This window comes from Zingiber officinale, chromosome 3B, assembly GCF_018446385.1.
Source record: "Zingiber officinale cultivar Zhangliang chromosome 3B, Zo_v1.1, whole genome shotgun sequence".
In the NCBI taxonomy this organism is placed as follows: domain Eukaryota; kingdom Viridiplantae; phylum Streptophyta; class Magnoliopsida; order Zingiberales; family Zingiberaceae; genus Zingiber; species Zingiber officinale.
Genome location: NC_055991.1, coordinates 91,729,669 through 91,757,472, shown reverse-complemented (window position 1 = coordinate 91,757,472; position 27,804 = coordinate 91,729,669). Strand labels below are relative to the sequence as shown.

The 27,804-nt window shown below is 36.2% G+C and overlaps 1 protein-coding gene across 1 annotated transcript in view; it reads left to right on the top strand.

The window, feature by feature from the left end:
* The window catches only part of LOC122056765 (alpha-mannosidase-like), a 66,463-nt gene that overhangs the window by 31,795 nt on the left and 6,864 nt on the right, over positions 1–27,804 (top strand). Inside the window, exons 13-19 of the mRNA XM_042618868.1 lie at positions 3,830–3,895; positions 3,995–4,051; positions 7,463–7,682; positions 23,157–23,290; positions 24,350–24,418; positions 24,503–24,562; positions 24,650–24,721. Of these exons, the coding sequence (XP_042474802.1) occupies positions 3,830–3,895; positions 3,995–4,051; positions 7,463–7,682; positions 23,157–23,290; positions 24,350–24,418; positions 24,503–24,562; positions 24,650–24,721 (678 nt within the window). The remainder of the gene's footprint in view (positions 1–3,829; positions 3,896–3,994; positions 4,052–7,462; positions 7,683–23,156; positions 23,291–24,349; positions 24,419–24,502; positions 24,563–24,649; positions 24,722–27,804) is intronic.

Here is a 27,804-nt window from a genome sequence, read left to right as displayed (position 1 = left end):
AATGCTTAAGGGCTCCTAGATCTTTAATTTGAAACTCTTTTGCAAGTCTCCTCTCTAAGTCTGCTAATTCTGTTTCATTATCACCGGTTAAGATAATGTCATCAACGTAAACAATTAAAACAATAACTTTACCCCTTTTTGAATGTTTATAAAATATTGTGTGATCTGCTTGACTTTGCAAAAAACCATAACTAATAACAGCCTTTCCAAAGCGTTCAAACCATGCTTTTGGTGACTGTTTAAGTCCATATAATGCCTTGTTTAATCTGCACACTTTTTTACTGTCAAGTCCCTTCTCAAATCCTGGCGGAAGAGTCATGAACACCTCCTCTTCTAGATCACCATTGAGAAATACGTTTTTAATATCAAGTTGATGTAGAGGCCAATCTGAATTTGCTGCAAGAGATAACAGAATTCTGATAGAGTATATCTTAGCAACTGGAGCAAAGGTCTCTTGATAGTCAATCCCATAAGTCTGAGGAAGCCTTTAGCCACCAGTCTAGTCTTGTACCTTTCAATGCTTCCATCAGCTTAACATTTTATTGTAAACACCCATTTACACCCAACTCGTTTCTTGCCTTTGGGTAGATCAACTATCTCCCAAGTGCCACTTCTCCTTAAGCATTCATCTCTTCCATGACTGCTAAATTCCAACTTGGATCATCCAATGCTTCCTGTATATTCCTTGGAACAAACAAGTGTGAAATCCTAGAAGTGAAAGCTTTATGGTTTGTTGACAATCTTTGGTAGGAAAGATAATTTGCAATAGGATGATTAGTGCAATTTCGAACACCTTTTTTAATTGCTATAGGAACATCAAGATCGGGAATAGTAGGTGAAGAATTGGACACAATAAGAGGAATCAAAGCTGGACTTGTGATAGGGTTACCTGAAATTTCGAAGCCAAAGCTCGGTTTTTCAGACGGGTGTTGTGCAGGCATGACATTTGAGTTTTTATTCCTCAGATGAAATCTCTTCCTAGTATAAACCTGAAGCTCAGAATTCAGATCTCGATGATTAGTTTGTAGTATTTCTCCCCTGATCGAGAGTTTCCAACACTAGGCACTAGAGGTGGGTGATTATTTTCAAGATTGTCGGAAAAAATGATATTGGGAAGTGGGTTAGAAATGTCCAAAAAATTATCTTTTTCTTCACTTGTCTCCTGAAGAGAATTTTTAGAAAAATAGGATTTTGTTTCTAAAAAGGACACATCCATGCTCATAATTTTTTTTTTGTTTGAGGATCAAAACACTTATACCCCTTTTTGTTCAACGAATAACCCAAGAATACACATTTTATAGCACGTGATTCAAGTTTTGAATGAAATTGACATGGAACATGAACATAGACAGCACATCCAAAAATTTTGACAGACAAATCAGAAAACAATCTAATTTTAGGAAATTTTTTTTTAAGACAATCAAGAGGTGTTTTGTATTCTAACACCTTAGTAGACATCCTATTTATCAAATAAGTGGCTGTTAAAATTGTTTCACCCCATAAACACCTTAGTAGACATCCTATTTCAAGTAAATGCTTATTTTTTTATTCTGCAATGTCATTTTGTTGAGGGGTATCTCGGCAAGTGGATTGATGAAAAATACCTTTTTATTCAAAAAATCATCCAAGTGCTCATTAAAATATTCTGTTCCATTATCTGAATGTAAAATACAAATTTTTGGTTTGAAATTGATTTTCAATCAGAGTGTAAAAATTTTTGAACAAATTTCTCACTTCCGATTTTTTATTCATTAGATAAATCCAACATAAATGTGTATGGTCATCAATAAATGTTACAAACCATTTTTTTTTCCAAAAAGAGTAGCAATTTTAGATGGGCCCCAAATATCACTATGAATCAAGTAAAAATGTTTGGAGGCCTGGTAATTGTTTGGCAAATAAGTTGAACGATGAAATTTTGCAAAAAAACAAGTTTCACAATGTAAAGAAGAACAATCAATGTCTTTAAATAATTCTGGAAATAAGATTTTTAGATAAGAAAAGCTAGGATGTCCTAGTCTATAGTGCCATAGCATTATTTTTTCTCGAACTGAGTTTGAACTAATACTGTTAAGGCTCTGAGTTTTTTTATTACTAACAGGTATTTCATCCAAGTAGTAGAGACCTTCAATCATCCTAGCACGCCCAATCATCATCCCCGAGTTCTGGTCTTGAAATTCACAATGTGATTCAAAAAATATAATACGACAATTAGAATCTTTAGATAGTTTACTAACAGACAAGAGGTTGCAGGTTAGTTTAGGAACATGAAGAACATAATTGAGATTAAATTGTTCGGTCAGTTTGATAAGTCCTTTGCCTGTAATAGGTGAAAAACTACCATCGACAATTCTTATTTTCTCATTTCCAGAACAAGGGGAATAAGTATCAAATGGGTGAGAGCAACTAGACATGTGGTCTGTGGCTCCAGAATCTATGATCCACGGAGAGGAGTTTAAGCAAGAAAGAGCTTTAGACATGTGGAGAGCTTTAGGATTGCTACCTGTTTATGCCAAGGAAACATTAGGAATACGAGATGAGAAGTTGATTTTATCAGCTTCAAGAGTTGATCCATCTGCTCTTTGTTGAAGGGACCTGTGTCGGCTTCATTTGCGGTAGGAATTCCACGATTCTTCTCTCCTTGCTTGCTATTTTTCCAATTGGCAGGTTTGCCATGAATTTTCCAACATGTCTCGTGTATGGCGAGGCTTGTTGCAGAAATCGCACCAAATCCGAGGCTTATCATCAGACCTGCGCTGGTAATTTGCAGCGTTAGTAAATAAAGTAGAATTTTCAACTGACTCACTGGTACTCCTTTTTCCGAGCATGACACTCCTTCATCTTTCTTCTCTTCTGACTTTGGCAAATACTTCACCAATGGATGGGAGAGGAAGTCTCCCAATAATCCTTCCTTGTACTTCATCAAATTCAACGTTGAGACAAGTAAGAAATTTGTAAATACGACCGTCTTCCATGGTTTTCTTGTGGTGGTTGCAGTCATCGGCAGATTTCCATTCGTATGTGCTGAAGAGGTCAAGATCCTGCCACAATCTTTTCAATGAATTGAAATATTTTGTGACAGAATCATCTCCTTGATGCATTTCCCCCAATTTTAAAGTCAATTCAAAAATCTAAGATTGGTTACTCAGGTCAGAATACATCTGACTAACATTATCCCACAGCTCTTTTGCAATAGGATAACACATGTAATTAGTACTTATATCCTCCTCCATGGAGTTGACTAGCCATGTTATAACCATGGAGTTTTCAGCATCCCATATGACATGCAACGAATCATTAAGAGCAGGAGCCTTTTTGTCACCCGTGATATAACTGATTTTTCCTTGCCCACGGATATACATTCGGACGGATTGCGACCACCGGAGGAAATTGTCACCAATTAGGCGGATGTTGGTGATTTGGACTGAATGAGAGTTGGAATGATGTTGCAGGGTCTCAGAAGGTTTTACCATAGTGGCAGAGATTGTAGTGGTTTCGGACGTGACTTCTGACATCGCTCTGATACCAACTTAGAAAATGAGGAAGAAATAATTTCTTATACAAAAGGATAGGTACACGACTCTCTTTTTTATAGAGAGAATTTACAATAGAAAGGAAACTAATGAAAAGGAAATTAAATAATAAGGAAACTAATTAAAGCTAATTAAAACTAATAATTGACAAATGATCCTTTCCTATTTTTCCTGATTTGTATATCTTTGATTTTAATGATGATAGAATTTCCAACAGTAAGTGTTACTTTTCTATTGATATTGATTGTAGTTACTAATTTACTCTCAATTCGTTCAATGTCTTTTTATTTTGGCAGTGCAAGTTGTTGAACATAAGCTATTGCCCTGCAACTGAAAAAGTTATTTCTGTGGAGAAAAGCTTAGTAAGTCAAACATATTTTTTTTCCCTTTGTTGTGAGTTTTGAAAGGATTTGGGTTTGCTGAATTAAACATTGAGAGGTATTCTCATTGTTTTTCTCCAGGTGGTAGTGGCATATAACCCCCTGGGATGGTATCAAACTGACTTTGTCAGGATCCCTGTAAGTATTTTTATCTAACTATATTGATGATCTCATAAAATCCTTTTTCATTTATTATAGATCTACAAAATAGAGGCTAGTTGATAAAAGAGAATTAAATTGGTTTGTTGTCATAAACCTATCTTCATATTTGGTGGTTTGAAATTAGTAGCATTCAAGGATGGGGTCTAGTGATCACTGACTTCTCATCATCTAGATAGGCTTTGCTTAGTGAAAGTATTTGTGCTAACTTTTGGTGATTATGGCAATCTCAGAGTGTATAATTATCTGAAATGAATTAGAATGTCTGAGGCTTGTAAAAAGTGACTATGTTAAAGAGAGAACAATTATCTTTTATTCTAGTTTTTCTAGACAAAAAATAATAATTAAAGGGAATAACATTCACAAGCCCCTAAAGATTAGTTTTGGTACATGAGTTCTTTTCTTTAATTTCTGTGTTTTCCTTGATCATTAGGAAGCCACTATAGTAGTGATTTTAAGATTTTTAAGTAATTGCTCCTAGTAACTTAAAAGATTTGTCATTTGAGTTTCATTCTGCTCATGCTCTAGCTCCATGCTTTGCATGTTAGTGGCTGATGGTATGTTTTCTCTATCCCTAAATTTGACATGTAGGATCTTGAGGAAGCTTGAATCTGTAGATATGGCTCAAGCTAAGGCTTTTAAATACACAAATAGTTAAGCCAAGCGAGGTCTATTGTCGCTGGATTTTGTTTTTCACTCTTTCTTTCTTGGATGAATGTGTTCAATGATGACAACCAAGTCTTAATCCCAATACGTGAGCTCGGCTATATGGATCCTCCTACGTCATTAGGCTTAATCTCCTACTATATCATTATCAATATTTAAATAAATTTTTATCTTTATCCTTGCTAACTAAGCCTTCTTTGGTTTTTCTCTTCTTCAATTAATGTGCGTATAGTTATGGTCTCACATTGTCTATCTGGGACATTTATTGATCGCCTGAATACATGTACCTACCATCTTAAATGCCTCTCAAAATTTTCCTTCAATCAACGCAATCCTGATTTACTCTCTGATGTTCCTAGTTTTTATCTTGTCTATCCTCGTATGTCTGCATATCTACCTTAATATCCTTATCCTTGCGACTCTTATCTTCCACTCGTATGTTGAATTCATAATCCAACATTCACCTCTATATAACATAGTAGGTTTAACTATCATTTCATAAAAATTTTCTTTAAAGTTTAAAGGTATCTTATGATTATAAAAAACATCTAATGTCCTCCATTTCAATCATCCTGCTTATATATGATGTAAAACATCTCTAGCAACCCCTTTATCCTTTTGCAAATACAAACCTAGATACTTAAATCTCTTAGTTTGTCATCTCCTATCTTAAGAATTGCTCTACTACTAAATTTTATTTCTATATATTTTATCCAAGGTTTAAAATTTCGACCCGTACCGAGGTTTCGGTCTCAGACCGGAATGATACAATTTCGGTATTGTATCGTGCCGTACCGATACAGTTTCGATATTTTATTTATTTATTTATAGTAATTATAAGATAAATATGTTTATTGTGTATATAAAAATAAGTTGTATATTCATTTATTATAAGTTCTTAATTATTGAATAATTTAATATTGTTAGAAAAAATAATTAAAAATAATTTTATTTAAATAGAATTGATATATCAATAATTCAAATTAAAATGGAAGTATCTATAATAATAATAATAATAATAATAAGATAATAATAATAATAATAATAAGTATATCAATTAATACAAGATATTACTTTATATTAATAATAATTATATAAATTAACTATTTATTCATTTAACTAATTATTAATTAAATAAAATATTACTTTATATTAATAATAATTATATAAATTAACTATTTATTCATTTAACTAATTATTAATTAAATAATATATATTTTAAATAGTAAAAAATATCAAGTAATTTTTTTTTAAAAAATAAAAAAAATCAGAATATAAATATAATTTATTAGAATTTTTTTAGATTTTTTTTAATTTTTTTTTAAAAATTTAAATGAAATTTAAAATAAAAAAATATATTAGAATATAAATAAGAATTATTATACATTTTTTAAAATTTTTAAATGAAATTTAAAACATTATTTTTTCAGATTATTAATTAATAAAATTTACTTAATTTATTTTAATTTTAAATATATTTTTTATATATTTTATTAGGATAATTTAATTAGGGTTTATAAAAGTCTCTTCGAAATATCACACATCCTCCTTAGGAATTGTTTAAATTAATTAAATAAAATAAATAATTATTAATAAAGAAAAAAAATCGCGTACCTGCGTACGCGAGATTGCCCGCGATGATCGCGGGCGATCCTGTGGGGGGCGTTCGGTGGCGCTGGAAGGGTCGCTGGAAGCGTTCGGCGACCTTGCCGGATGCTTTCGGCGCCGCAGAAGGCATCGTGCACGATGCCTTCGGCACTGCAGAAGGCATTGCGCACGATGCCTAAAGCGTCGCGAGACGCCGTCGGAGGCGTCCCTCGTCTCCTCCAGCACCGCTGAGACGGGGACGTCTCCCGTGCCAATTTCGGCCGCTCGGCTGAATGGTAAAAATCGTCCGTGTGGGGCGGCACGGAACGACATTTTAAACCCTGATTTTATTTTTACTCAGCTAAGCCTATAATTTTTTTACTTCTCGTGTTATCCACTAAGATTTAAGCTTAACATTTACTTCTCTACGTCTCATCGTCCAAAAATGTCATTTGTAAACATATACCATGGTAACGTATTTTCAATATGTTCAGTGAGTTCATTCATGACTAGCATAAACAGACATAGACTTAAAGTTGATCCTTAAGAAACGCTTAGTCAATCCATCTAGATCTTTCACTCTTGTCATTACATCATCATACATATCATGTTAATACCTTTTTTTGAAGAATTCTTGGATGAATGTGCTATCATAAAAAATAATGCTAATTCAAGAGATTTCTGACATAGATTTAAATGTCCTTATTGGGTGAGGGGTTAATATCAAAACCCTGTTGAACCATGGGAGCAGCAACCAGCACGATGAACCGTGTGAGTGGACTTTCACCATCAATGATGCACCAACACTTATGTATGCTGGTTATTGCTGAAAAAATCTTGTATAAGCCGTCCAATAAAACCAGGCACCGGAATGAAACCTTAAAGCTTTGCTTCAAATATTTTGTGTTACCGGGTTCAACATTTTACTTTTAAAGCTTTGCTTCAAATATTTTGGATAATCATAGCTTGTTCAAGACCTCATTTGTATGTTAATTTTGATTTTGTACTGTATGATTGGACCTGCTTATTTATATTTGATGCATTTTTGCAATTTTCAATTGTATGGTCAATATATAATACTTGTACATTGAGAAAGGGTACATTCTGGTTTGTTGTTTAGATTGTTCCTTGTATCAGGTGAATGATGACAAACTTGCTGTGCGGGATTCCGATGGAAACTATATCGCCACACAACTTGTAGAGGTGGACAATATAACAAGCTCTCTGAGAAGACTATATGTTGAGGCTTATCTTGGAGTCTCGCCAAAAGAAACACCAAAGTATTGGTTAATTTTTCAAGTTTCTATCCCTCCAATTGGATGGAACACTTACTTCATTTCGAAAGATTCTCAAAAAGGTAGATTTCGTATCTCCTTAACTGCTTATCTTTGTTTTATTTCCTATTTCAGATTTTATAGTAAGCTTTTACACAATTTTCTTTTTGAAGTTTAGATTTCTGCAGGCAGAGCAGGAAATTTTTTTAAATGAAATGTGAAATATTTGAATGCACCATTATATTAAATTAAGTGGTAACTAAAGTATAGGTTGTGCCTGCATCAAATTTTACTTTCTCATTATTATGTTAGGAATATATTTACCTTGTATACTAAATTTTTGTAGTGATTGAATGATTGAATCATTGCCCTTGTCGATACTATGAATGCATACTTATACCTTTTCTTACAGCTTGAGCTCTTTCAGGGTAATGTTTATTAATCACATGCAACATCAGTTTATTGATCACATGCAATATCTCTTGTTTACCATCCCTACTGAATGTTCTTCCTATTGCATTGGTGCAGTAATAGGGTAATTGGTTTTGTTTTAAAATCCTTTGGGAGTCTGACTTTGTTTCAGCCCCATTAGGATTGGTTAGCTACAATTTGATATTTTATTCTATTTTAGGACATATCTCTTCCGCAATGAGTATAAAGAGGTCGTAAATATGGGCTTAGATCGAGATGCACAATGCTCATGGGAAGGACATCATACCTTATATTGTCGATGTAGTGACCTATCACGATAGGGACTAGACATCTCTTTGGGATTTACAAGTTATTTATGTAACTTTGTAAGCACTTAGGTGAAGACTTTCTTGAAAATACATTCATGCAACTCCTATATATATATGCTAATTTTGCATGATTTATCCCAACATTTGGTGAAAATATGTAAACTACTAGCATGTGTCATCGGATGTGGGTAATGGGTAGTGTTAGAATAAAATATTTATAAGGGTATTTTTGACTTTTTGTTATATATCTTCTTTCCTATATAAAGGCCTAACTCGTGGCTCCCAAGACACGAGATTTTAGGTTTTGCTTTGAACATGGTATCAGAGCAAGGTTAAAACCCTAATTTCTTTCCTCTTCCCCCGCGCCGTCTTTCTGCAACGCCGTCTTTCTCTGCCGCGCCCCCATCCTGCCTCGCGGGTGTCTCCCGCAACGCCTGGCAGCTTCTCGATTGTCGGCGTCATTACGCAGCCAGAGCTCTTCGACGACCGCTTCCTATCCCGGGACACGGATGCTCCCGCTCGGCGCCGTCACGTCCCTCGTCGAGCTCGCGCCTCGTCGGCCTTTCTCTTCTGCAAGTTCTCCAGCGGCGACGGGCTGTCGGCTTCTCTAGCGTGAAATTCGTTTCTTTTCTTCCTCTGCCCTAATCCTTGGTCGCGTCGCCGCCACCGGAGGTCGCACGGAGCAAGCCTCTGCCGTTGTTGGTTTTTCTCCTGCCCTAGCTTCTGCCGTTGTTCCCTTCTGCCCTTCTTTTGCTCTGTCACCAGCAGCCAACAAGCCCGACGCCAGAAGAAGCAATCTCTTCCAGCAGAAGCTCAGTTTATCTATTCTGGCAGTCCGGTTCACAGTTCTATTCATGGCTACATCTGGTGCCCCAAAGCCAGATACCTCAATCTTTACCAACTATATTACTGCACCCCTTTCTTCCGAGCAGCTGGATGGTAAAAATTATATCTCCTTGGCATCTCACATTGAACTTTGGCTTGTTGGACGGGTATGAGACACATCTCACTCAAACTGAAGAAGATGTTCAAGTTGCTGATCTTCCTCTGTGGAAGAAGGTTGACACTCAGTTGTGTTGTATTATCCGAGCCACCATCCATCCATCTCTTAGGGATGTCTTCCGTACTCACAAAACCTGTAAAGCTGTTTGGACACAGACTCAACAACTCTTTACAAACACCTCCCGGCGACTCTATCAAGTTTGTGAAGATCTCATGACCATCCTCATTGCTCATCAGATTAAGGATTCAATGTCAACTTATCTGGGTTCAGTCTCTAGCCTTCTTTGTGACTTCAATGAACTGCTTCCACCTGCAGCCAATCCTGCTGAAGAGCTTGAAAATCGGAAGAAATTTTTTATGTCTCTGGCTTTATATGGTCCGCCCACAGATTATTCTCATGTCCGTGATCAGATCCTGGGCAGCCCCACAGAAGCTACCATGGACAATACTTGGACGACTCTCCTCCGTGTCCCAGCCAAAGTCTTGACGATACCTTCTTCCGTTCCTGTCGACTCGTCAGCTTTAGTCTCTCGACACAAAGGGCCTCCACCTCGCAAGGGTGGCAAAGGACGTCCTTGGTGTGATTATTGCTATCCCGGGACACACGATTGATAAGTGCTGGAGTCTACATGGTCGTCCTCCTCGTGCTGCTCAGATCATTCAGAGTTCTGTTGCTTCTTCAGCTCCCACTTCACAGTTAACACTTGATTCGACTCCAACACCTTCCTATACTGACTTTCTGAAATGGTTTGAGGATTGTCAGACTTTTGGTTCCACTGCTACCATTGCAGACGCTGGTACTTCTTTTGCTGGCATATCTCGTTCTTCGGGTCCTTGGATTCTTGATTCTGGGGCCATCGATCATATCACTACTAATAAATCTCTTTTTTCTTCTCTCACTACTTCTGGTAATTTACCAATGGTCATCATGGCCAATGGTTCCTAAACTCGATCCCAGGGTATTGACATTGTTCATCCTTCTTCATCTATTTCCATTCATAATGTTCTTTATGTTCCCGGAGCTCCCTTTAATTTATTGTCGATAAGTCAACTTACTCGATCTCTCGATTGTGTCATTTCTTTTACTAGCACGTCTGTTTCCTTACAGGACCGGAATACGGGGAGGATGATTGACTTCGGATGTGAATCTCATGGCTTATATCAGCTTCAACAACCCTCTTTTGTTGGTTCGGCGGCGGCATCTCCACTTCTTATTCATGCTCAGTTGGGACATCCAGGTCTTAATAAGTTGAAACAGTTACATCCTAGTCTTTCTCACTTAGAGTCTTTGTCTTATGAGTTGTGTCAATTAGGTAAGCATGTTCGTAGTTCTGTTTCTCCTCGCATTGAGAGTCGGGCTATGTCTCATTTTGCTTTGGTTCATTATGATGTTTGGGGTCTGAGTCGTGTTTCTTCTACAATGGGGTTTAGGTATTTTGTTACTTTTATAGATGATTTTTCCCGTTGTACATGGTTATATCTAATGAAAGATCGTTTAGAATTATTTTATATTTTTGAATCCTTTTTCCAAGAAATAAAAACTCAATTTGGTACTTCCCTTCGAACTTTGCAAAGTGATAATGCACGCGAGTATTTATCTACTCAGTTTCATACCTTCTTGACATCTCATGGTGTGTTGCATCGCACGTCTTGCCCTCATACCCCTCAACAGAATGGGGTTGCAGAATGCAAGAATCGTCATCTCCTTGAGACCACTCGGACTCTACTTCTCCATTCTCATGTCCCTCATCAGTTTTGGGGTGATGCCGTACTTACTGCATGTTATCTCATCAATCGCATGCCTTCATCCACTTTCCAGGGTAAAATACCTCATCAGGTACTTTATCCACATCAGTCTCTTCATCCTTTCCCACCTCGGGTCTTTGGTTCTGTATGTTTTGCTCATGCTCTTGATCCCGGCTTTGACAAACTCTCTCCTCGGTCTCATAAGTATGTCTTCCTTGGGTACCCACGGTCTCAGAAAGGGTACAAGTGTTATTCCCCTACTCTTCGTTGGTACTTCATCTCTGCTGATGTCACATTCTTTGACTCGGTTTCTTTTTTTGGGCTTTCCGTTTCAAAGGCCGAGGTTTCTCCCTCTCCACCTGCACCAGTAACTATCTTTTGTCCTCCGGAGGTGCCTCTATCACCTCCAACCTCATCTCCTCCTTTGCAGGTTTATCAGCGTCGTCCTCGTTCTGCTTTTCCGCCGACCAACACTGACACTGCCGTGGGCACATCTTTGGAGCCAAGTCCTTCGCCATTTCCTCTGGTCCCATCTCCTGACTCTGATGTTCCTATTGCACTTCGAAAGGGTATGCGCTCCACTCGTAATCCTTCTCCTCACTATGTTTCTTTGAGCTATCATCGTCTTTCTCCATCCTATTATTATTGTCTGTCTTCCTTATCGTCTGTTTCTCTTCCAAAGAATGCAGGTGATGCCTTTGCCCATCCAGGATGGAAACAGGCTATGCTTGATGAAATGAGTGCCTTACAGAGCAGTGGGACTTGGAACCTCGTTCCTCTACCTCCTGGGAAGTCAGTGGTTGGTTGTCGATAGGTGTTTACGGTGAAAGTTGGTGTAGACGACACTGTTGATCGGCTTAAGGCTCGTCTCGTTGCTAAAGATTATACTCAGGTATTTGGGTTGGATTATGGAGACACTTTTTCTCCTGTTGCCAAGATGTCTTCTGTGCGTCTTTTCCTGTCTATTGCTGCAATTCGTCATTGGCCCCTTCATCAATTGGACATCAAAAATGCATTCTTACATGGTGACCTGCTCGAGGAAGTCTACATGGAGCAACCTCCGTGTTTTGTTGCTCAGGGGGAGTCTTCTGGACTTGTATGTCGCTTGCAGAAATCTTTATATGGTCTCAAGCAGTCACCCAGAGCATGGTTCAGTAGATTTAGTACTGTAATTCAACAGTTTGGCATAACTCGAAGCGAGGCTGATCATTCTGTCTTTTATCGCCACTCATCTACTGGTTGCATCTATGTAGTGGTTTATGTTGATGATATTGTCATTACAGGTAATGATCATCTTGGGATTTCACAAATAAAACAACATCTTTTCAAACATTTCCAGACAAAGGATCTCGGCAAACTCAAATATTTCCTAGGGATAGAAGTGACACAGTCTAAAGATGGGATCATTATATCCCAAAGGAAATATGCAATGGATATTTTGGAAGAAACAGGAATGTTAAATTCAAAGACAGTCGACAATCCCATGGATCATAATGTCAAGCTCCTACCAAATCAGGGGGAGCCTCTTTCAGATCCTGAACGGTACAGGCGATTAGTAGGGAAACTAAGCTACCTTACTGTCACTCGTCCGAATATCTCATTTGCAGTAAGTGTAGTAAGTCAGTTTCTCAACTCTCTGTGCAAAGAACATTAGGATGCCGTGACTCGCATTATTCGATATATCAGGGGTGCACCAGGAAAGGGTCTTCTATATGAAAACAAAGTGATAAATCAGATGCGAGCGATAGAGGGGGGGTGAATATCACGCTCTTTTAAAATCTTTTCTTTTCGTATTTCAAAACAATTCGAGTAAGCATCGGAAAATATAAAGGGACAAGTTCGTTTACTTCGTTCGGAGCGTAGCTCGACTCCTACTCGAAGGCCCGTAATCCTTGATCGCACCGATGGGCAAATCACTATAGCCCTTCTTTCCGAGATCCTCGGAAAGAAGCAGATCGTACAAATGAGTAAGATAGTAACAACCCCACTATCTTGCTTAAGTGAATTACAATGCAAGCTTATATAAAAATATACCGACAAGTAAATGCAGTTGAAGCTTTGGTTGACACTTCCGGATAGTGTGGCTTGCTGAGTTGATGAAGGCTTGTAGCACGGTTTGCTTGCAGAACAGAGTTAAGTCGATCAGAAAGAGTTGTATAGCCGCAGACTTTGAGCCTCCTTTTATAGGCGTACTGAGCGTTCGATCGATCGATCGATCCTCCTGTTCGGTCGACTGAACACGCTCCCCTCCTTTCTGGCTAGAGTCTGACGCTGGCTCGATCTCCGACAATCAATGCTCTTTAAGGGTTCGGTCGACCGATCCCATTTTTCGATCGACCGAACAGGTTCCTTCCTTGTTTGTCGTGATTTGTCGAGATCAACAGTTAATGCACCTTTAATGCTGATTGGTTCGGTCGACCGATCCATGGGTTTAGTCGACCGATCAGTGTGCTTTCCTTCTGCTCTGATCGTTGCTGTCTGTGCTGAGTCATAAGGTTCGGTCGACCGATCAGTATTTGATCGGACTTGGACTCTGTTCTGGTCTGGTATGGTCTGAATACTGCACTGATTTTGCCTTGTTCGGTCGACCGATACAGTGGTTCGGTCGACCGATCCAGTTGTACCTACAAAATAGTGTTAAGCAAAAATCTCCTGCAAAACAGATGTTAGAACAATAATATTATAATGCAGGAGTAATATGAAAGACAGTAGAACTGTCTTGATCTCAACTTTGAAACCTTCCCGGTTTCTTCAGTTGGATCAGCGACCTTAGGTTGTTCCCTTCGGGAACACGACTTCACTGTCGCTCCTCCAGTTTGTTTACCTCAACCTACCTGCAAACTTTGATCTTCCAGATCTAGTTTGGACTTTTCACTCAGCCTTGATCGGCTCCCCAGAACTGTTCTCTTGATCTTCGGTCCTCCAGACCTCTTGATCACATTGCCAAGCTTCGGGTCCCCTCGACCTACTTGGACTTGCACCTGGGTTCCACGATCTGCTAAGATTTCTTCTGCCTAGCCTCCAACTAGGTCTTTCCCGGTTGAGTAAACATCCTGCACACTCAGTCAACTTGTTAGATCATAATAAGACTTAACTTGAACCTTTGACAACATCAAAACTTAGGTTTGATTCTGGTGCAACTTGCATCAACAATCTCCCCCTTTTTGATGTTTGGCAACAAAGGTTCAAAGTTAAGTTAAAATATGCAATAATAAATAAACAAGCAATTTTAAATTTTAACTCTCCCCTTGAATTAAACAACTCCCCTGAATTCACTATCTCTCCCCCTTTGACACACATCAAAAATAGAGGAAGACTCAAAAACCAAGTATAAGTAAGATTTGAACCTTAAAGTTTGAAAAATGTAACACTTTAAAAAGTTTAGCTAGGTTTACAAAGAGAGTTACCCTTTTATTTGTAAAAGAACACTAACAATCCAGTATAATTAAAATTCTCAAGGTATAGTAACTTTGAAAGGTTTACCAAGTTGTAAAAAGATCTTACTAAGTTTTAAAGTTTTACTAAGTTTTTAGAAAAATATTTCACCTGAATTTTTCAAAGATAATAAATTTAACAATTTTAAAAGTTGAAAAATATGAAATCTAAGTGTAAAAGATTTTTGAATAATAGAAATCTAAAAATTAAAATATAAAAAGTTTTTGAAAAGTTTTTCAAAAATAATTTTGAATACTTTTAAAAGTCTAAGGGGGCGTTTGGTTTAGGGGAATAGGAGTGGGGAATGAGAATGAGAATCATTGATTGCCATTGTTAATGTTTGGATTATAGAAATAGGAATGCAAATAAGGGAATGAATCCTTGAAATTGGGTAATAACTCATTCCCATGTACCTCCCCTTCAATGAGTCATTACCCTATTTTCATCAATCAAAATATTCTCTTATTCAAAAAATACCCTTGACCTAAAATTAAAATTTTCTCCCTTAATACCAAATATCAAAATATATTTATTTATTTTTTCTTTCATATCACTTCTCTCTCCTTGTTCTCTCTCATCATATTTTCTCTCTTATTATTTTATCACACACTTTCTCTCTCCTTAATCTCTCCTATCACACTCTCTTTCCTCTTTTTTTCTCATTACACTTTCTCTCTTATCATACTTTCTCTTTCCTCAATCTCTTCCATCGCACTCCCTTCCTTCTTTTTCTCTCATCATACTTTCTCTCGCATCATACTTTCTCTCTCCTCAATCTCTCTTGTCACACTCCCTCTTTTTTTTCCTCAACACACTTTCTCTCTCATCATACTTTCTCTCTCCTCAATCTCTCCCATCACACCATTGCTCTCTTTTTTCCTCATCACACTTTCTCTCTCATCATACTTTCTCTCTCCTCAATCTCTCTCATCACACTCTCTCCCCTCATTTTTCTCATTACATTCTCTCTCTTTTCATCCTCTCCCATCATACTTTCTCTCTCATCTTCTCTCATCATGATCTCTCCTATCACACTCTCTTTTCTCATTTTCTCTCATCACACTTTCTCTCTCTTCATTCTTTCTCATCACACTTTCTCTCTCATCAGACTTTCTCCCTCATCATTCTCTTTCATCATATTTTTCTCTCACATTCATCTTTCTCTCACATTTAATTTTTTCTCTTATTTTCCTTTAAGGGTAAAAAGAGAAATTTTGATTTATTCCGATAGAAAATATGCAACTAACCAAACATTACTTTTAAGAGTGATATTCATGCTAATACCCATTCCCATTCCACAATACAATGATTCCCATTCCGATTCCTATTCCTAGGAAAGAACCAAACGCCCCCTAAAAATATGAAAGAATTGTACTAAGTGTAAAAAAAAATTTAAACAATTTTTGAAAAGGTTTTCAAGAATAATTTTGAAGACTTTTATAAATCTAGAAATCTACTAGATATAAAAAGTTCCACTAAGTGAAAAATTATAGAAATATTTTAAAAAATAATTTTTTGAATTAAGATAAAAATGTGAAAATTTTAACGAAGTTGAAAAAGTTTTTCAAAAAGAGAAGGAAAAAATAATAGTTTAATGCTCCCCCTAGAATTGATGACAACCTAAAAGTCCAAGCATGGGCAAAAAGACTAAGGAAAAATGTTCTTATGATGAAATGTTCAACCTTTGTACAAAGCTAACTACTATAAGATAGTAGCAATTGACTCAGGTTGGTCAATTTGAGTGTTTAGGACTAACCAGGTTTTTACTTGCTAGTCAACTCAAATTGATCTATGTATGTTGTTTAAAGCCCAGATTTATAGTGATGCACTGACATAAGCATCTGAAATATTAGGCTAGGTCCTAAGCATCTCACCCATTCTAAGTTATCAAGCAAGGGATCGTACTGTGCTTGTGAGATGCTGGCTCCTAGAACTATAGTAACATGCAATTCTACGGTAGAACTTAGGCTAGTCCAGAAAATTAAAATAATTTGAAAGAGTTTTGAAAATCAAAATTTTGAAAGAGGGATTTTTACAATTTTTTTTTTTTTTAAATTAAGTTTTTTAAAAAGATAAAGTTTAAATAATTTTTAAATTAAGTTTTTAAAAAATATTTAAATCATTTTAAATAATTTTTAATTAAGTTTAAATAATTTTTAAATTAAGTTAAATAATATTTAATAATTTTAAATAATTTTTAATTAAGTTTAAATAATTTTTAATTAAGTTTAAAAAAAGATTAAGTTTAAATAATTTTTAATTAAGTTTAAATAATATTTAAATAATTTTTAATTAAGTTTAAATAAATTTTAAATTAAGTTTAAATAATATTTAAATAATTTTTAGTTAAGTTTAAATAATTTTTAATTAAGTTTTAAAAAGATTAAGTTTAAATAATTTTTAAATTAAGTTTAAATAATTTTTAATTAAGTTTTTAAAAGTTTAAGTTTAAATAATTTTAAATTAAGTTTTTTAAGAAGATTAAGTTTAAATAATTTTTAATTAAGTTTTAAAAAGATTAAGTTTAAATAATTTTTAAATTAAGTTTAAATAATTTTTAATTAAGTTTTTAAAAGATTAAGTTTAAATAATTTTAAATTAAGTTTTTAAAAAGATTAAGTTTAAATAATATTTAATTAAGTTTTAAAAAGATTAAGTTTAAATAATTTTTAAATTAAGTTTTTAAAAAGATTAAGTTTAAATAATTTTTAAATTAAGTTTAAATAATATTTAAATAATTTTTAAATTAAGTTTAAATAATTTTTAATTAAGTTTTAAAAAGATTAAGTTTAAATAATTTTTAATTAATTAAGTTTTAAAAAGATTAAGTTTAAATAATTTTTAAATTAAGTTTTTAAAAAGATTAAGTTTAAATAATTTTTAAATTAAGTTTGAATAATATTTAAATAATTTTTAATTAAGTTTAAATAATTTTAAAATCAAGTTTAAATAATTTTTAAATTAAGTTTAAATAATTTTTAATTAAGTTTTAAAAAGATTAAGTTTAAATAATTTTGAAATTAAGTTTTTAAAAAGATTAAGTTTAAATAATTTTTAAATTAAGTTTAAATAATATTCAAATAATTTAAAATAATTTTTAATTAAGTTTAAATAATTTTAAAATCAAGTTTAAATAATTTTTAATTAAGTTTTAAAAAGATTAAGTTTAAACAATTTTTAAATTAATTTTTTAAAAAGATTAAGTTTAAATAAGTTTTAAATTATGTTTAAATAATTTTTAATTATGTTTTAAAAAGATTAAGTTTAAATAATTTTTAAATTAAGTTTAAATAATATTTAAATAATTTTAAATAATTTTTAATTTAGTTTAAATAATTTTAAAATCAAGTTTAAATAATTTTTAATTAAGTTTTAAAAAGATTAAGTTTAAAGAATTTTTAAATTAAGTTTTAAAAAAGATTAAGTTTAAATAATTTTTAAATTATGTTTAAATAATATTTAAATAATTTTAATTATGTTTAAATAATTTTTAAATTAAGTTTAATTAATATTTAAATAATTTTAATTAAGTTTAAATTTAAATATTTTTTAATTAAGTTTTAAAAAGATTAAGTTTAAATAATTTTTAATTAAGTTTAAAAAAGATTTAGTTTAAATATTTTTTAAATTAAGTTTTAAAATTTATGTTAATTATTTATTAATTATTGAATTATTGAAAAAGGTTGTTGAACCCATGTTAGACTCAAACTTAGCTTTGGGTTAGTCAAGCAGGCTTCCTAAGGATAAGCTTTCAGTTCAGTGGCGAGACTTATGGCTTTCAAAGAACTTAATACTAAATTCTGGTCTAACTAACTCATGTTTGATTGGAGTAGCTTCGGTCAGATCCACTAAGTCTAGTGCACCAGGTAGAATTCCATATTCAGCCTAGACATGTCTTCGACAAAGTTTCCTTGACGTACTATCATCCCAATCCATTCCGATGCTATGTTGTAGGGTTTGATAACCATTCTAAGTAGAAAATAAACCTAATCCTAAGTGTTGAGTTTGGTTAATCAAGTTGGTTGTATTGTTTTTCTACTTGCTCCCCCTGAGTCATAGCTTAGATAAGGTCTATCTAAGTAATGAATCTGACTCTTAGGGATTAAGTATAAGTTTGGTTCAATTTGTTTGGTTAAAAGTTTTGTTTGAACCTATGCTTGGACTTGACTTCTAGCATTTTGACTGATTAAAGATAAATATGATTTGTTTGTTTTATTCGGTTTATAGCCAAGCCTCGATTTGTTGTACACAGCTCGTTGCGATCCAAGTACCATATTTAGGCATTTGGATCCCAGTTCGAACCTATCCAACGTTTTCTTGAGTCGCTTGACTTGACCTTTCAAGTTGAAATTTTCTTCCTCAAGTTTTTCAACTTGAGTTAAAGTTCCAACTTGAACTTGGTTAGTTGAGTCACTCAAGCTAACTTGTTGCTTAAGGTGGTCTATTTCCTTAAGTAACAAGTTGTTTTGTTTTTCTGATTTTGACAATTTTTTAAACAAACACTTAACTACTTTAAGCAGATTTGACTTAGAATAAATCGTTACCATATTTGGATTTTCCGATCCGTGGCTTTTGTCGGAATCGAGGTCGATCTCGGACTCGTACTCTTCGTCGGACTCGGAGTTGGAAACTTCATTTTTTGCCATAAATGCAAGATGGCTCGAATGCTTTGTTTGTTCAGTGTCGGATTCGTCGGATGAAGTCTCGTCCCATGTCGCTTGAAGAGCCTTCTTTCGTCTTGTCGATTTAGGTCTTTCTTCCTTCCGATTCGAGCAATCGATTTTGAAATGTCCCTTTTTGTTGCACCTGTAACTGATCACTTCTTATTTGTTCTGGGTCTGGTTGAGCAGTGTCTTCTTGCCATTTCTTCTGAACTTCTTTTTCGTCAAAAGTCTCCGGACCATGTTGACTAACTCTTCTTCGTTTGTTAAGTCAGAGTCAGACTCACTTTCTGACTCGATCTTCGTTTTTGACTTTGCTTCCTTGCTTGGACCTGCATACAAAGCAACTCCTTTCTCGACATGGCTTATGTTAGATTGTTCATGTAATTCCAACTCGCAAAATAATTCATCTAACTTAAGTATTGAAAGGTCCTTAGAAACTTTGTACGCATCTACAATTGATGCCCACAAAGCATTCCTCGGAAAAGTGTTCAGATCATACCTTATCGTGTCGCGGTTTTCAAGATTATGCCCGATCAGGTGGAGGCCGTTTAGGATGTCCTTCAGTCGAGCGTGTAGTTGCGAGGCCGTCTCTCCGGGAAACATTTTTATATTAAATAAATTGTTTAAAAGTAAATCTCGTTTGTTTACCTTGGACTCATCGGTCCCTTCGTGTAGTTTGACTAGCGAGTCCCACAGTTCTTTGGCGTTGTCGTAGGGGCCAACTCGGTTCAATTCCTCCATTGTGAGCCCGCACTGAATGATGTTGATCGCCTTGTAGTTCAGTTGTGCCTTCTTAATCATTTGGGGAGTCCATTCTTCTGGTTCTAATGTTGTTCGGTATTTCGTCGGTAGAGTGTAGCCTTTCAAGATCGTGAACCAGAGTTCGATGTTGGACTTCAACTAACACTCCATTCTATTCTTCCAATAACTAAAATTTTCTCCTTTGAATAGTGGAGGTCAGACCGTACTGTAACCTTCTTGATACGAGTTCGACATCCTTGCAAGGAAAAAATTAAAAGAGAAAATATTTCCAAGACTTTCGTCTTGAGATTAGTAGTGCTTGAAAAATAGAAATGAGAAAAGAATTATTCTACAAGAAAATAAAAAGAAAACAGTTTAAAAAAGTGCTTTGAAAATCAGTTAAGAATTTTCAGAGCTAACGAGGCTCTGATACCAATTGATAGATCGGATGCAAGCGATAGAGGGGGGCTGAATTTCGCGCTCTTTTAAAAACTTTTCTTTTCGTATTTCAAAACAATTCGAGTAAGCAGCGGAAAATTTAAAGGGGCAAGTTCGTTTACTTCGTTCGGACCCTAGCTCGACTCTTACTCGAAGCCCCGCGATCCTTGATCGCACCGATGGACAAATCACTATAGCCTTGCTTTCCGAGATTCTCGGAAAGAAGCAGATCGTACAAATGAGCAAGATAGCAACCCTACTATCTTGCTTAAGTGAATTACAATGCAAGCTTATATAAAAATATACCGACAAGTAAATGCAGTTGAAGCTTTGGTCGGCACTTCCGGATAGTGTGGCTTGCTGAGCTGATAAAGGCTTGTAGCACGGTTTGCTTGCAGAATAGAGCTTAAGTCGATCAGAAAGAGTTGTATAGTCGCAGACTTTGAGCCTCCTTTTATAGGTGTACTAAGCGTTCGGTCGACCGATCCTCCTGTTCGGTCGACTGAACACGCTCCCCTCCTTTCTGGCTGGAGTCTGATGCTGGCTCGATCTCCGGCAATCAATGCTCTTTAAGGGTTCGGTCGACCGATCCCATTTTTCGGTCGACCGAACAGGTTCCTTCCTTGTTTGTCGTGATTTATCGAGATCAATAGTTAATGCACCTTTAATGCTGATTGGTTCGGTCGACCGATCCATGGGTTCGGTCGACCGATCAGTGTGCTTTCCTTCTGCTCTGATCGTTGCTGTCTGTGCTGAGTCATCTGCGTTTGGTCGACCGATCATAAGGTTCAGTCGACCGATCAGTATTTGATCGGACTTGGACTCTGTTCTGGTCTAGTCTGGTCTGAATACTACACTGATTTTGCCTTGTTTGGTCGACCGATACAGTGGTTCGGTCGATCGATCCAGTTGTACCTACAAAATAGTGTTAAGCAAAAATCTCCTGCAAAACAGATGTTAGAACAATAATATTATAATGCAGGAGTAATATGAAAGACAGTAGAACTATCTTGATCTCAACTTTGAAACCTTCCCGGTTTCTTCAGTTGGATCAGCGACCTTAGGTTGTTCCCTTCGAGAACACGACTTCACTGTCGCTCCTCCAATTTGTTTACCTCAACCTACCTGCCAAATTTTGATCCTCCAGATCTAGTTTGGACTTTTTACTCAGCCTTGATCGGCTTCCCAGGACTTTTCTCTTGATCTTCGGTCCTCCAGACCTCTTGATCACATTGCCAAGCTTCGGGTCCCCTCGACCTACTTGGACTTGCACCTGGGTTCCACGATCTGCTAAGATTTCTCCTGCCTAGCCTCCAACTAAGTCTTTCCCTGTTGAGTAAACATCCTGCACACTCAGTCAACTTGTTAGATCATAACAAGACTTAACTTGAACCTTTGACAACATCGAAACTTAGGTTTGATTCTGGTGCAACTTGCACCAACACAAAGGACATACTCAAGTTGTGGGGTATTCTGATGCAGATTGGGCAGGATCTCCCTCTGATAGAAGATCTACTTCTGGATTTTGTATATTTGTTGGAGGTAATCTTGTTTCTTGGAAAAGTAAAAAGCAGAATGTTGTGGCAAGATCCAGTGCAGAGGCAGAATATCGAGCTATGGCTATAGCCAGTCAAGAACTTATATGGTTAAAACAGTTGCTTCAGGAACTAAGGTTTGGAGAGGTTACACAAATGTCACTCATATGACAACCAGGCCGCTATGCATATTGCCTCAAATCCAGTCTTCCATGAGAGGACAAAGCATATTGAACTTGACTGTCACTTCGTCAGAGAGAAAGTCATATCTGGAGAAATATCTACTAGTTTTTTCAACTCACATGATCAGCTAGCAGATATATTCACTAAGTCACTTAGAGGTCCCCGAATTGACTACATATGTAACAAGCTTGGTGCATATGATCTATATTCTCCAGCTTGAAGGAGAGTGTTAGAATAAAATATTTTTAAGGGTATTTTTGACTTTTTGTTATATATCTTCTTACCTATATAAAGGCCTAACTCGTGGCTCCCAAGACACGAGATTTTAGGTTTTGCTTTGAACAGGTAGAATGCAACGCACCATTTGTTATTTCATTTCCTCATATCACTATATGGAGTTGGAAAATGAGCATCTTCATTTATGAGTTAATGTTTTAGTTCTATGCGAATATTCTATATCGACATTTCACTTTGTTAGGGTTAGGGTCAGGGTTAAGATTGTCTTTTTGGGCTTCTGAGGTTTTATGGGATCACTACTACTTATCATATAACAATTATAGGATGAGTTGAGCGGTTAATTTTCCTCATGGTGGTCACCTGTAAGTGGGCCAAGTATGGTTTGAAGTCTCGTACTGCATTGAGCGAAATGGTCGAAATGTATAAGATACTGAAACTTGATATTAGTTGACACATGATGAATTATTGGCTGACAAATAGGCTTTCTAAGTTTAGATGAGTAGCTATAACTGCAATGAATTTAAGTTTTTTTAACCTACTACATCATTGATTCTTTTTTAGCTTAATTAGAGCTTTTGTTAACAATGAAAAATGAATTGCCATTTTTTTTGCAAGTAATTGTTGCAGGAGAGATATGCTAAATTTACACTAAGATACTAAATGTACAATTCTGAAATTTATATCTGATTCAATGTGCTTTAATCTAGGATGCATTTGAAACAAGTTTAATTTAGACGTGACCATAATGCTTTTACTTTTTATTTCTAACTTCTTAACCCCTTAAATATATCATTGAAGAGTGCTACTGACTGCTGTTTTTTTTGGTGTGAACCCAGTTGCTCACAGTGAATACACTTCTAGTTATGCTACTATGGAGAATGAGACCATTGAAATAGGGCCAGGTCCTTTTAAATTGCAATTTTCATCAACTAGTGGACAACTAAAAAGAATTACAAATCACAGAACGGGAGTAAGTATGTTTCCATTTAAACAACTTTTTCTTTAACCATAATTCCACGAGTTGTTTGTGTGCCATCTCCATTGTCATCTGAATGCTAAAAGGTTGTCAGCTTGTAATTATCCTAATCAGGTTCCCCTTTCCAATAAAAGTGTTTTTCTATGGGCAACATAGAATATGTTAGAGCAGGGATGTTGATGGGTCCTGATAACCCAAATCTGAACCGAGGAACGTGTCCTCATTTTAGGTGCTTTAACATATATATATCTTATACAAATATGATAGCTGGCTGAAGTCTGTCCTGAAAATGTACTGATTCTTTAAGGCACCATTCTGAACATTCATATATAACTGAGCTCTTATGCTCGTTGAATGATAATTTCTTTGCCCTTTGTTCTTGTTCCTACTGAAACAGTAAGTTTTTTGCTCTGTTCGTGTGCTTTTTATGTTGACATATTAGCTTTTCGATATGATTGCATGGTCAACTAAGTCATGCCTAAGGGATAATAAAAGATATATATTCCAGTTGGTTTATTACCATGCAGAATGGATAAGATGAATACAAATATAAAGAATGCGTCATGCTTGAAAATTTAGAGCAAGGTCTATTGTTTTCACTATGAATTTGTCTTCCTCTTGTCAGTTGCTTATGTAAATGTATAAACAAGACAAATGCTGCATATAAGGCTTGCATGAGCTTTGCACTCTTGTTTAGTTTCTTTGCTACTTTTTCCATGTCATCATTATCTTTAATGGATGGTGTATTTTGGAAGCTGAAGCTATTAGAATTTATGAAAACTAATATAAATTCCATGAATCTATATTTGCTTAGAACTTCAAGAATATCTTTGAGTTGTTGAATTTTCTGTAGAGCTTCTTATACATTATGCACTGAAAACTCATCTTTCAATGATGGGAATGTCCACTAATTCTCTTTTTAACCTTTTTAGTCTGAGGACATTGGTTATGATGATGTTATCGCTTATTCTCAGTGTTGGATGCTGTTATTTTATGTATATCTCCTATGATTTGTTAAATGGTTTTTATCTATTTGTTGGATATTTGCATCAGGTTGATATACCTATAAATCAAAGCTTTCTGTGGTATGAAGCGAGCAGTGGAGATGCAGCAGATGGACAAGTACATGTTTTTTTCTTTGTTGACGAGACGATGTGATCACACCAGATTGTTTGTTGTTTTTCATTTGCACTATTTTTCTCCTAGGCATCAGGAGCGTATATTTTCAGGCCAGATGGTGCACCACCAGTTCCTTCATCAAGCTCGGTATGTTAATGGAAGTATCTTTTACTCCCAAGGTTTATATACTATCCAAACTAACCAAAACAGGCTTGCATGGATATTTGTACTTAGGTACCATTGAAGGTTATACAAGGGCCTCTAGTGGATGAAGTTCATCAACAGTTTAACTCATGGATTTATCAGGTGGCCCAAATTTCAATTTCACTAAGAAGATGCTACTAAAGGATACATTTCCTAAATTACTTTCACAATTGTTGGGAGGAAAGAAACTCACACACACACACACACACACACATATATATATACACACACACATATATATATACATATACACACATATATAACATCACAAAATCATTAATAGTGGGCATGTTAATCCATGATAAGGAGATAATAATTATTGTTACGAAGACCAAGAATTGAAATGTTGAGCCATGTTGGTTGGCGTGGGTGTAATTTACCGCCACGCCCAATCGACATGTGAAATGCTTGGGCACTGACATGAGAGTGGCAATGTGTGACAAAAACAAAGAGGGAGAGAGAGAAAGAGAAGAGGGACCAAGGGAGAGAAGAGGGAGATGGATGGGTAATGGGTGTGGTGTGCAAGCAACAGGCGTAAAGGGTGGGCAATGATAGACATTGTATTTTGGATAAGTAAAATGTATATATTAAAATCAAGTCCAGAGTACAATACCCGATAATTAGTAGTGTCTCATGTTTGACGTAATATCAGATTAGAAAACACTCTTAATGACCGGTAAACATGAATTTGTACATTTCTAAAAATCTTCTCTCTCTCCAACTGTCTCTAATCAAAGATACAACTGTTCCTATCTTTTCATACAAAGTGTATCAAAGCTGACATTGCAAGGTTTCTAGCTTTAGTCAAGAGATGACCTCCTCTGAAAAAACTCTCAAAGACTTGCAACATTTGTCGGTAGGTAGACATCTCCTTCATCATATGTAGTCATTCTCGGATCCTCCGCCATAAGACCGCTATAGGAGGGCACCCAAAGAACAAGTGCTCTTTCTCCATCTCTCACCTACAAAAGGCATAACACCGATCCTTCAAATAGTCAAGTCTATCTCTAGTGGGAAGTCGCCTCTAAGCCCGCATCCAAAGTGTAACTTCATGGCTAGACTGGATGTAGGACTTCCACACTTGCTGGGACACCTAAAGAAGTCATAAGCCCTAGCCACACCTCCATCCTGCTCAAACCAATCCTCTAACCTCTGCATAGCACCGACCGGCAATCCAGTAACCGTAAGGATAAGGTCACAAATCTACAATAACCGCTTGATCAACGGGGAATCCGAGTGCACCGCCTCCCAAGTCCATATGTCCCTTGCCTCAAGTAGGTATGATGCACCTACTTGATCCAAAGAACATCCTCCTTCGCCTATATTCGCCAAAGTACCTTGGCTAATAAGGCAAGGTTCCAAGCTTTCAAGTCATGAAATCCTAATTCTTAGGACTGCACATATCCGCCCAAGACACCGGGGGGTGGGTATTTGGACATCCATATAAAAGATTTGCAGATATTGTAAATGCGGTCAATAATTCATAAGTAATATAGAGAGCCAAAAGCACTCCACTCCTTGAAGCACCGAAGTGATAAGTTGTACTTTTCCCACATAAGAAAGTGTCTTGTTCGGCCAATAGTTAATCCATTGTACTAAGGAATCAAGGAGAAGGAGAGGGTTGTAGTTCGAAATCTATAGACACTCGGCAGCAACCGGTATCCCTAAATATTGAAAGGGCATGGTCCCCTCCTAGAAGCCTGTAAGAGAAAGAAGCCACAACCTGTCAAGTCATCTACTCCGGGTAGATAAATGTTCGACTTCCGGTGATTAACTTGAAGCCCTGCAGTCGCCCCAAACATTTGCAAACAAGAAGATAAATATCATATTGATACCTCATCCCTCGACTGAATAATAATGTCATTTGCATACACCAAGTGTGCTAATTTGAGATGACCACACCGTGGATGGAATTTGAAATCTGACTGTTGTATATGTCACCCAAGGATCTCCACACAAATACCGAATTAGTAGGGAGAGAGAGTCTCCCTGATGTAGCCCTCTAGCCCCTCTGAAGAATTGAAAAGACACCATTAATAGTGACAGAGTGGTCTCACACTCCATTATCCAGGACATAAACTTCATAAGAAATTGAAGACCAATAGGCCCCTTACGTAGAAACTCCCAATGAACCAAGTCGAAGGCCTTCTAAAGGTCAATCTTCATAATGCATCTTGGGGAGATGTGCTTCCTGTGATACCTTCGGAAGAGCTCCTGCGCTAGATGAATATTATCTGTAATGAGATGTCCCTGTACAAAAGTTGCATGAGATTGATGAAGTATTCCTCTTACTATCTCTGATAATCTCGAACCCAATAACTTAGAGATGACCTTGTAGAATATTGTACAACAAGAGATCGGTCTATAATTTGTCACCTTGTTAGCGTGGCCATATTTCGAGACAAGGACAATCAAGGTGTGATTCTAAGTACAACAAGAGATCGATTTATAATTTGTCACCTTGTTAGCATGGGTGGATTTCGGGACAAGCACAATCAAAGTGTGATTCTATCTCCGCAATAATCTCCCACTAGTGAAAAATTCCATAACTGCAATAGTGAAGTCCGACCCCACAATGTCCCAAGAATGCTTGAAGAACTTCAAGTTATACCCATTCGAGCCTAGAGCCCTTTGATCTCCAATATCAAATAGTGTCTGCTTTATCTCCTCTGTTGTAGGGAGTCACACCAAAGCATCATGCTGGTCCATATAGACATGTTGGTCAAATGTCATGCAAGAGTGAGGAAAATCCGCCGTGTGGCCTACCGTCTCCTGATGATAGAAGTGTTTCGTGAAAACCTTGACCACCTCCTCAAATGATTATGTAAGACTACTACCATCTGGTTTCTCCACTACAATGATCTCATTACGCTTATTATTACGCTTTACTAGTGCATGAAAAATGAAGTGTTCTAGTCCACATGCTTGAAGTAACCAATTTTTGCACGTTGCATGGAGAAAGAATGTTTTGCAACATTTAGATGAGCTGCAGTTTGCCGCAAGTCTTTGTAATCCTCTGTCGTATGACCATGCAACAATCCATCACCTTGCGTCTCTTCCAAGCATGCTTGGGCAACGACAGCTTTGACAGAGATGTGTTGATAATTCTCTACGTTTTATCTCTTCAAATCTAATTTTAATGTCTTAAGATATGTGAGAGCCCATATTGTTTGTTACCTTGTTCC